The 12238-nt window shown below is 41.0% G+C and overlaps 1 protein-coding gene across 3 annotated transcripts in view; it reads right to left on the reverse strand.

The window, feature by feature from the left end:
• LOC135491392 (cadherin-like and PC-esterase domain-containing protein 1) overlaps positions 1 to 12238 on the reverse strand; it is an 84932-nt gene that overhangs the window by 12079 nt on the left and 60615 nt on the right. For all 3 annotated transcript variants that reach the window (XM_064777236.1, XM_064777237.1, XM_064777235.1), the window contains exons 3-4: positions 4256 to 4464; positions 2427 to 2607 (exon numbers count right to left, since the gene is read on the reverse strand). In XM_064777236.1, the coding sequence (XP_064633306.1) occupies positions 2427 to 2607; positions 4256 to 4464 (390 nt within the window). The remainder of the gene's footprint in view (positions 1 to 2426; positions 2608 to 4255; positions 4465 to 12238) is intronic.

A 12238-nucleotide genomic window follows, 5' to 3' on the forward strand; every position in this document is an offset into this window, starting at 1 on the left:
CAATATTGACTGTTAGCTTCAATTGAATTAGCACTGATAACTAATGGCTAAGACTTTCTCACTTGGTTCCCAAACCCAAGGGAAATGACATAGTGGTTGGGAAGTCCGAATTGAATTAGCTGATGGCTGATTCTCGATACGACATTCCCTCACTATTAAACGCTCACCAAAAGAGCGGGTCCCATTCACCAATATCAGTCAGATGGCTCAAGGGGATGCCTGGACGACACTTTTCAATCCTTCATAACATAACGGATATTGAGAGTGGTATGCCGTCTTGTCGGGGACAGTTGGTCATTTTGGCGGAACCACGGAGGAATTGGCAGATACGTACACACAGATGACCAGCCGTGATATCACGAAGATACGAGCATTGGCTACCAGGGCGGAAGATAAATACTCTGGCAGGAAATAAGGTCGAAATGTCTCGTCATGTAAGCATCATTTGAACCACAGAATTCCACTACGACAGGACCGTTGGGGGTAAGGCGATCGTGTTCATACGGTCATTGAACAGCCTGGCACTCTGTCATTATCCCTCTAATAATTCACAGGAGTTAGGGCTACTCCGAACTCGCAGACCTGTTTAGGCGCAACAGTGATTAGAAATGACACGAATTGACTGTGGGTTGATACAAATCACCAGATCACCGGGGAATCGATCGAGCTCTGATAGAACGCGTGATGCCAGATAGATTACAAACCTTGACAGATGGTCACTGTAATCGCGAGGTGGAGTCTGGATAGAATTGGTTCATCACATTGCCGAGGTAGATGGATATAAAAGTGAAAAGGAGTGCGGTAGTGCGTCACACTAGAATTATTCGCCCTCATTATTCACGCATTGTTAACACGAGTAGGCGAAGAATTCCTCCCCGAAAACGCAATCATAAAGTGGACCAGAAAGGAGTTATAGAAATGTTAAACATTTCAGCTGAGTATGAGTGCGATTTCACACATACAACAAGATGGACTCGATGCTCACCCATTTTTTCGAGTACTCAGAACTCCGATATGACGCACTTCCCGTGTATTTGATCTAAAAGAAACATCTCTCACATTTCATTAGCGCCCAACTATGACATGTTGGAATAACTTTGTAAAATTATGATTCTGGCGTATTATAAAAGGATGAGTCTGGGAAGGTTTCATTAAAATGTGATATAAAGTAACATTTTCTACTGTTTATTCCATCTGGTAGATCAGGTAGACATGCAAAACATATGACCAAATAGGATAAAATCAAATAAAAAATAATTTAATCAGATAAAAATTTGACTTGTATGTTGGCACTTGTACTCAAAAAAACTGAAACGCATGCGTGTAGGGCACAGCGAAAAATTTATTTGTTAAAATATGGGCGATGCAGCTTCATGATTTCACGGAGACAAAATTATTCTCCCAAGTTCAATGGCACTGCAAAGAAAGTCGTTAATGCCACTCCTAATGCAGATTCAATCAAGTCCCCCCCCCCCCCCCCCAGATATGGTTTCGGAGCCACCACCCCAAGGATTCGGTCGCCTTGGCCGTAGCATTGCGCATCACGCCAGTCTGATACTTCCAAAGCGACCGATCTGCACATTTCCTTGATCTTGTGTAATAGCGACGTGAAGATGATAAAACATTGATAATATAGCTTTGAAACAAAGTTGATGGGAGCTTCTAGCACGTCTCCTTTGCAACTTTCTTCGCTCGTGTAGATAATGTGGGAAACCGAATGACACGTTTTTATCAAATTCAGAAAAATAGCAGCTTTTGATTACTTTTTTAAATCAGTGTAGGTTATTTATGTTTGATGGATGTGTATAGGGCAGCAGGTCGCTCAACGCGTTAGCTCTACACGTACGCGAGGCAGCCGCCGCAGATTCGGAGCTGATTGAGATTGAGGACTTTGGGTTTGTCCCTTTGGGCTGCCGACATAACAGAAGAATTTGATGAGTCGTGACAAATCATCAGGCAGCTTGGGATGATAAATCTCGGTTCATCCCATCCCGAGATATATACGACAGCTCTGTCGAACCCTAAGATCAATGTTTCATGACTGATTCGATTCGCTGATCCAAAATGACTCACTTTGATGTGGCTGGAGTCTATTTCCAGATCGAGCGGAGACTACAGTAACACATGACCGCTTTTCTCATCTAAACGTTTTTTCTGTATTGTGGTTTAAATTGAATTTGCACGACCGGTGTTTTAACCTACTTCAAGATTTCAACCGCCGACAATGTAGTAAGGTAATTAGTGACGCGGCCATACGTAACATCGATATGTATACGTCATAGTCTTTTTGATTTGCTGAATCTCGCTACTATAACACTTACGTACCGTATCAGTTAGCCAAAAAAGTTGCAGACAAAAATGTTCTGTCGTTTAACAAGCCAATGAAAGAGAGTCTTTTTTAACTGACGAATTGAGATTCGGCTTACCTGAACCAGTCCGCAGACTTGATGTGATCGATCTAGCACCTTTGTTGAGCCGTCCGTCTTGCTGGGCCTGTAAATGTGGAGCGTGTAGGCCTTCAGAACTCTCCTGTCGTCACCAGCCGTGTTCGTAACGACGAAGTAAGTGATCTTATTATCGCCAAGTCCGAGGCTGTAGTTGGTCGGCCTGGAAGGAGAAAGGGTTGATAGTAATCATGCTCCTGATTTTGCATTGAAAATTCCGAAGTTAACCTTTATAGTTGTCTTTTTACTTTGGTGTTATCATATGAGCAGAGCAGAGCAACGCCGTAACAGTCCCGGTACCATGGCTATATAACCATACGGACTTCAACAATCGAAATCTGCATCAGGCCTGAATTTGATATTTGTCAACCAGTGATTCTTTGTATCGAATGAGCTTTTTAGACTATATGATACTCATTGTTTTGGTTTTTTTCGAGCCAATAGCTACATGTGGCCCACGGTCATGTCACTATGCGACTCAGACAGACATTAGGTGTGACTCCACAGCATCTAATTCAGTAATTGCCTCTACGAAAAAGACACCAAGATATCCTCTTATCAACTAAAAAAAATCCTGTTTTCTACTTATTCTGTCAAAACACGCATTGTGGCGCCTTATTATCTTATCAATTTACTTTTGAATCATTATAAGGAAGAAGTGTTTTTTTTTATATCACGAATCACAAAATCGGATTCATTCGTGCAACATTTCGCCGGCCATAATAAGAATTTAACTTAATCACATTAGTCATAACAAGAGTAAAAACAGCTTTTATTTTTTTCTGGGTAAGATCAGGATTAAAATAGACAATGGTAACCTTTCAGGAAGAAATACAGATAAATACACTAGGTTATTTTCAGTAAAGGTTTTTCTGGTAAACGTGTGGATGCACGGAAAACATGGAGTGGGTATTACAACTAACCATTAAACCAGCACATGTAGTACTGAAAACTTTTCGCAGCTCAGATTACACGACTTGTAAAGAGGCAGTAAAGGGGTAATGTTTGAGTAGTAGACATCTCTTGGCAGAAACCATCCTACAAAACCCGTAATAATGGCCATCAAAAACAGTTCTTGACAATGTTGTTGCTTGTAAAGCCATTAATAAAGGTTAAAACCTAAAGCCTAATCTGGTACATTAAGGAAAGGTACGCCATCAACCATTATCAAATTGTTCGAAACCTCGGCACGAATACCATTTCCACATCTCAACAGCTCATCACGGGGATTAGTGCGGTTAGGAAGGCATCATATGCCCCCAGCCCCTTGTCATGCAGGCCGCGACAACGTCATGTCGTGGGTAAAGTAACAGAGATTACATTCCCTAATGTTCCCCAGACGATCTCATTTATCATTTCGTCAATTTACCTTAGATTTACGAGATTAGTTCTCAAGCTTTTTCTCACTAAACCAAAGACGCAACAGCGCATCAGCTGAACCGTGTCAATTTTCCATTTGTTTTGCTTTTTAATCAACCGAAATTTCAAAATCTTGTCCCAATCTTCAGTTTAAAGTGAGTTTTGAAGTCGTCTCTGCATGCGATAGCGGTGGCATCGGGGTCCCCCCACCCCCCCCCCCCCCCCCCCCACCCCCAACAACTATCTACGCTCAAACCAATTATCATGGAAATAGTCAAAATCATCTTTGTAGAGAAATTTAATAACTATGTGATTCAACACGTAATGCAGAATCACACTGAGTATGTCACTGAGTAGGTATCGTCATGAACATGGATCAACGCTACTAATTTTGCAAAGCGCACACTGTGTACAATTCGCGACATAATGCATAATGTGAATTCGAGGTTTACCTTGTTGGTCCATGGCGACTGTCTAACCTCGCTGAGCATGCGCAGCTCTCCGGTATCGCCCAGACTTTGATATGATATGTGGTGTAGGTAACTGTGGTCCTATATTCGGAGATGTACTTGTTGAATTTTGGGGATAGAGTTACATCTGGTTGGAATATAACTCCTCCTAAATACGGTGTGACGTCATCACGACATTGATTTTTCATAGCCTAGAAAGATAAAGCACATCACGTGGTAAGCAATGGTTATTCGTAGCCTAGAAAGATAAAACACATCACGTGGTAAGCATTGGTTCTTCGTAGCCTAGAAAGATAAAACACATCACATGGTAAGCATTGGTTCTTCATAGCCTTGGAAGATAAATTGATTAAACACATCACGTGGTAAGCACTGGTTCTTCATAGCCTAGAAAGATAAATAAAAAAACATCACGTGGTAAGCATTGGTTCTTCATAGCCTTGGAAGATAAAATGATAAAAGACATCATGTGGTAAGCACTGGTTCTTCATAGCCTAGAAAGATAAAACACATCACCTGATAAGCATTAGTTCTTCGCAGTCTAGAAAGATAGAACACATCACGTGGTTAGCATTGGTTCTTCGCATCCCAGAAAGAGAAAATAGCACACCACATAGGTAGAATTGGTTCTTTGTAGTCTTGAAAGATAAAACCAACCACGTGTATGCATTGGTTGTTCGTGCTCAGGAAAGATAAAACACACCACGTGGTACGCATTGGTTCTTCGCAGCCTAGATGGAGAAAGATAGAACACATCGCTTGGTAAGTATTGGTTCTTCGTGGCCTAAATAGATAAAACACGCCAAGTGGCAAGCGTTGGTTCTTCGTAGTCTAGAAAGATAGAACACATCACGTGGTAAGCGTTGGCTCTGCGCAGCCGAGAAAGATAAAATACATTTTTAGCCATCACAATATTTGTGGCATATTCATGTTGGCTGAAAAAACCTTAAAGGTTTCCAAAAGCTCACAACCCTTCTTTTGAAGAGTGATATTTTTTTCGTTTCAGGGATGTGCCTTATTTCAAGGGAGGTTAACGCGTTTAGGCCTTTAGGTCTTTGAAAGCACATTTCGGATATATCCCTCCTATATACCTTTTCTGAATAAATCATCCAAAATGTGCTTTCAAAGACGCGTTTTTTTCTGTTTATCTGTTCTTTTTATTTCGCGCACTGCTAATGCCACAAGTACCACGGCGCGAGATAAAACGAGATTGCAAGAAACGTCCTCGTCCCTAAGATCCGTAAGCCAGGCAAAAAGAAGCTGGGTGCTATTTGTCTAGTGTAATGGCACCCAGGGTGCTTATTGTCCAGTCGATCTCGAACCTTGGTACCATTTGTCGGCACCCAGGACGACATCCACCCTTCGAGCGTTAACGACCTGTCGCATAGTCTACCCGGATAATTAAAGTTGGTTGACACCGTCGCAGATCGCATAATGAAATAGAATATCTGTGAAAATTGACAAGAATATTTCAAATTTGTTCTTCAGTGAGGTTATAATTCATGCAACCAAATCCTTACGGAAATTGAAATAGAAACCTATCGTGTTTGTTAATGGATTTTGTTCGTGACAGTGAAATTCGACGTCTCCATTCTAACGTCAAGGGCACAAATTTAAAATGACCTTAATAGTGAATTCAAAGTATTTCTATTCTTCTGATGAGTTTCTAATTCAAATAATAAAGTAATTTTGAAAATTGAATTGATGAGTGTCACGTCTGGAAAAGGAGACATTCCGGAAACCTTATACCAAGGAGTTGTGTTTACGAGGGCTGTAACAATGCTTTGTTAACATATCTACGCTTGAAACACCTCTTATAACGCTCATCTCGTGGGCTTGGATAGAGTTCAATTGCAACTTCGAGTTTCTATTACCTCATAAAGGTGAAAATAGGACATTAACAAGCGCCGACACGTGTGAGTGAGAGTGGAAAACTTTGTAAGAGCTATAAGGCGGGGATTAAAGCAGGATGGTATTTCAATCATAAGATCAGTGGCATAGTGCAAGAGCACCTGGCTCATAATCAGAAAGTCGTGGGTTCGATTCTCAGAAGAATCACCTCTGCTTCGTTTGTGTCCTTGAGCAAGACAGTAAACCCTGTTTGCTTCTCTCCGGCCCTGGAGTAAATGGGTACGTCAAACTATCCTGAGCGTTGTATAGTTGCAGCTCGGACCTTTTAGCTGTTACTCACAGAGCGTAAGAGAGCTTGAATCAGGGATGAACAGGTCATACTGGTAATAATGTGAAGCGCTTTGAGCGGATTAAGCGCTATATAAGTTTCATAATTGTTATTATTCGTGTATGATGATCAATAGGAGATTTATAAGCAAATTACGGGAAACACGTTCGTGAAAAGGTTATCGATTATTCTTCCTTGAAGGCGGATTCATCCAAGTTGCCGTGGGAATTCCGCCGAAGGTTGCCAAGAGCATCATCGCATCTTTCATTGGTATGTAAAGAGGACATCAGAGGTTGTTCTTGTGCAGCTCAACAAAATCAGTATACACACTGCACCGGTAAAGGCAATAACTTAATTTGTCAATTCTGAAGAGAAAGGGTGTCAAATTGTTCATAGCGCGGTCTGGCCACCACTTGCCACCACTTGCCACCACTGTTCGGGGGTCAACTCATATTCTCTCTCAAAAACGCATTTCGAATAATACAAACGGCTTTCTAGTTACTCAGTGAGTTAAATGTATCCGGCCTTTATTCATTCATTCTTGCTTTCTTTTCACCTACATTGTTGACTTGTGGGATTTGCCACAGACTGTTCTAAACTTACAGGGAGGATAAATACTTCTTAAAAGACCGTGTCAGAGCGCGTGTAGTGACAACTGCCAGATGAATCCCATTATAGCAAATAAGAGAGCGTGTTGGATGCAGCGGGTTGCTTGATCGGGCGGAGTGGATTTTCCGTCCATACCGCGAATCACCATCGGACATTGGGAAGGAGTAGCATACAAGTGACCTTTGAATTAGAGGATGCATCATAAGGCCTATTAGAACACTGGTCAAAATGATGAATGCAGCAGAATACACGGTCATTTAATGTCCTTCTACTTTAACTATGAATAAGAATGGTCTAAAAGTTTCGCACAACGACCTCGTCAGCTCTTCGTGTTTTGATAAGGCTAAACAGTAGAAGATAGAAAAATCTCCGCACACGAAGTTATAGCATCCCTCGTCTCAAGAATCAGGGCATTTTTTCTGTACATGATTGTATGTATTCCTGCTAATATATAGAGGGAACCTTTACTTAAAATTGCTATAACTCAACGTTGAGGAGCTTAATACGCTTAATCTTTAAATACCGTTAGGAAATTGTATATTGTAGCTTGAATATCCGCCTACGTGCTGATTGTCATGGAAATGATACTTTAGATTTTACCATGCTCATAATCTCATCCTGTAATTAATTTTTTTCCATGATCATAATCTCATCATGTAATTGAATTTATAAGTCAGAAGCCCCACAGAATGAAATCTTGAGTATAAGGATACTTATCTGAGAGCTTGAGACACCCAACGTATCGAAACAATTTTACGGCTGAAGCCAATGTCGATTCGCACTGTACACCACAACCCATTTCATATTCTTGAATTAAGCCAATCACGCAGAGTCGCGACAAACAAATCACAAAAATATTTTTTAGGCAAAAGAAAACATAAAATACGACTCGTTTTTTTATAAATTGTTCAAGCATCGAAAAAAAAACAAAGTTGATTGACCGGCAGCACCAGTTCACACAGCCTCCTTGCGCAGGACCGGAAGTCTATATTTGATGACGAAGTTCCGTCCCTGCTTGAATTGGCCGCCATTGCCACCGAATGGCCTGGGCTGGGCCCTTTTTTTATAAGACTTTAACACCGTCCAGTCACCAGAAAGTTTGTGACATGGTTAAAATAATAAATTAAAAGACTTAAGTTGCCATGATTTTATTTTAAAGGACATGCATTTTTGTAATTTTATCCCTAAAGTGAATACGAAACTGTGGCCGCGGCCACTTTAACGATGATTACACGTAGAATGTACAGTGTCGTCACAACATGGAAGCTAATACTGGCCGCAGAGAGAATTCGCTTGAATATAATGTCTGCTTCCGAGAATGCAGTTCACGGTATCCAATTACCTTGAACTGTATAAAGATTCCCACTGACATGACTGACATGAGTGACAACCAAATACCGTTTGCCATGAACTCCGACTAAACTGTGGTCAAGAAAAATCTCGATCCCGATTCCCATCACAGCATCCAGCAATAATGGACCGATTAGAACGAATTATCACGGATTCAATGGCGAGGGTATCAATGAGAAGATCTATAAGAATCCAATTTGTTGCCTTCAATAAATAATAACTTATTCATTACTAGTCAAGGTCCCAGTCGTCATCGCTTAATTTTCATCAAATGTGGATGTTTTTCTATCATGATTCAAAATGCATGAGAAAGGTTTTGATACAAAAATTCCGCGTCATTTGCACTGTGTCTAATTTTATTGTGTTGTTTACTACTTGATCATGATATCAAATTACAAAAGGTTGAAACCGTCTCCGCAGTTCGTCATTGAAATCACATTCGATGTAATTATTATAAGATTTTTTTGAAAGAAATCGTTCGGATATCACCAGTCATTTTCATGTATTATGAGATTTTCAACAATATACATGTAGTGAAATAATAATTACTTATTTTACGTGGTCGGTTATAGATAGCTAAAATGATACGGGATGTCCTCGTGAATACCGGTAGCCTAACCTTTCTGTACTATGAAAGTAGGACCATACATTTCGGAGTTCCACAAACGGGTACCAGGAGGACTAAGCAGGCCATGGTCCCGCCTTTATTGTGACTTGTCATGCACAATCTGCAAAGCGCCGCTTCCCATACCGCCCTGGAACATTTAACTAACAAAACATTAGAAATACCCGCTGGTGTGGCTTACAGCTCTTTAGCCAATGACTGTGACGACCTGTGCATACAATAACATTTGAATAACACTGTTCATGGAGTATAATACCCAATTATAATACATGCAATATATGGCACCCCAAGAGGTCTCTTCAAACTGGCACCTGATACCGGTATTCACGAGGACGACCTGTGTATAGATGTAAAATGCCTCATAGTTTAGAAGTTACCGACGCCATTCTGTTTGATTGTTATGTGTAGCTATAAAGATACTTTCTTATCCGCCAACATCGCACAGCTATAAATCACACTTTACCCAAATTCCTGGTGCACTATTAAGAGACTGTGGTCTCGTTAGTCTGGCCAGAATCTTTCCATAGATTTTATTAAAAGATTCTGTTCTGATCTAATCCCTTTTTGGATTACTGCTGGGCTATCGATTAAAGTCATCCCGACTACCCGCGCGGCTTGGCACCCAGTCTATCAAACAAATCACTTACTGAGATAGCATCACGAACATTATGATTATTTTACGCTTTCCGATTGAGATAAATACATGGATTTAAGGTTAAACGTCTTTCTGGCTCTAAATATTAATACAGCGGGTGGATAGATGATAGGGAAATTTCGCGAATCTCCCGAAACGCAAACTTGAACGTTTATCTCATTGTTCGACCTCCTGATAACGAAGAAAAACAATGGGATAGGCATCACGTGGACGTTTCGGGGATTTGCAAAAACCCCTTATGTGACTGACTATTTTCCTGTACAACCTCGACCGGACCTTTTATTACAGATGCGTGACCTCACTTGAAGAGAATAACTGATTGCAGAAGACGACCAATCTCGTCAGTTGCACACCATTGAACGCCAGCCGCCGATACATCATCTCCTTCCTGTCACAGAGGAGTCAGCCGACTTCGAGCCGCCGACTCCGAAGTGTAGTTCCTGCCATTTCCTTCGGCACTTCGCCATGTTTGAACACAACTCGAGTTGTGATACTTCGTCATCACACGGCCTTGCGCTTCGAAATGAAATGCAATATTTATTTTGTGTCAATGCAAGTGGTTCACAATGACAATGACTTAAAAATTAATTGCAAATTACAATTAACTGCAAGACGATTCATTACAGGCACAAGCGTTTGAAATTAGCGCATTAAATCTCCTTTTTCAAACCCTGGAAAGTTGTATGTAGAGACAGGATGATAACTCCAATCGCATGGTGAACATTCTTATTTTTTCATTCTGATGTGGCATAGCCAAATAAATTACGCCACCATTGGTTATGCTGAACTTTTCGTGCTCGCACTATTTTGCATTTGCAGACGTCGAGAATATACAACTGTGAAGAAATCCCAACCCGGCTCGCCTTTGTAACTAGTCGCACAAACGCACTGGTACAGTGACAAATGGTCCAAGCGATGAATGATGTAATTTTCTACAGATTCACCCCTGCCAGCGGCCAGAGCAATAAGACACGCTTTATTTATCCACAATCACTGGCGAGGCGAGCTGACATCAATTGAGATAGAGAGAAATATGAAGGAGTTTGTAGCGCGAATACTGACAACATATCAAATATATTAATCTTTATCGCTATTAGATGACACTGGAGAGTTTGGCGATCGAAGATCTTCGTGTAGACAGCGATGCTTTCCTGGCCATGATGCTGGTTCGATGCAAACAGAGTCGCGTCACTGACCGTTACATCACGGGCAATAGAAGGTGTACGAATCAAATCGGCAAAGAAATGAGGCCCGCCGGCAATGCGCAAAACGGTCGTCTTTGGTAGGTAATTGACAATTACGAGAAAAAAAGAGTTGGCCAAAGAAATCAGAGCAAAACACATTGTATTTAACATTGCAAACCGTTTGGTGCTATCATCAACCAGATTTTGTCATACTGCTGTTGATATGGATAATTCGTTATTGCTCATCATGTTAAAAACAATTGAAACCTAATCAATATCCGTTCACGACATTTCTTATGCATACTTTATGGAAAGTCATTAACACTTCGAACCATGTCGCCTGGGTCATAAGATCATGTAAAATGTAGCTAATTGTGGCTATGGTGTCAAATCTTGCATGTTTGACCCCTTTCTCATGTTCATTGGTCTTTTAATAGTTTGTTGATAGGACAGACAAGCAGGCCAAAGCGTACTTTGATGGTATCACTCGGAAAACCCATTTAAAAGAGGATTACCAACGACCAGGCGTAGATCAGTAAGCTGGACTCTGCCTGAGGAACGTGTGGACAATAGCGTCTGCAATATAAAATATAATAGTTTCCACTCAGAAACGAATTGATGATGCATCAGTTGCTTTGACATCGTCTGAGGCGCGGTGAGGCCATTGTATTGCTCGTACGAAGTTCGCTCTAAAATAGTGACGAGTGCACCATCCATCCCGGAGCACTTCCATCCGTATAATTAAGCGCATATCCGACTGGTCGCCCCTTACAATCCGACCTTAAGTAATCCAACGTTTCTATATCATAGTCAGTGAAGATTTGTCAGTCGGTGAAAGCGATGAACTATACATCCTTATAAACTGATAAGTTACACCACGACGACATATGAGTATTACTGATCACCTAGCTCTGATCTCGATCGTGGATATTATACCCAGTTTTGAGACGTAATATATTTGGATCAGGTACGTCGTGATATAGTGACAAATTATCGGCTTACGGTACGTATCCTGATCGCGACATTCAAGAGCCTATATGATCCGTTCTGCGTCATATCAGCAGTTTATTAGATGTGGCAGTCATCTGCTTATACATGTTGCGTAAACCCAATTCACCTTCGCGAGCACGAAGCTTATTGCCAGATATAATCTAACTGGGTATGGCTAGCTACAGATAAAAATTGATGGTACTTGAGCTTGTGAGTAGTGACTATATAGAATGTCTCATCGGGTACACAGTGCTGCTCAAATCTGATCTGCAGGTAAAGGCAGATGTATACCGCTTTCCATACTAGGACCGTTCACCCTTACCAGCCCATAATTGCAAATTTGCGCTTTTCACTCCAGACATTGAGATACATG

The sequence above is a fragment of the Lineus longissimus genome, chromosome 7 (genome assembly GCF_910592395.1).
Source record: "Lineus longissimus chromosome 7, tnLinLong1.2, whole genome shotgun sequence".
Lineage (NCBI taxonomy): Eukaryota > Metazoa > Nemertea > Pilidiophora > Heteronemertea > Lineidae > Lineus > Lineus longissimus.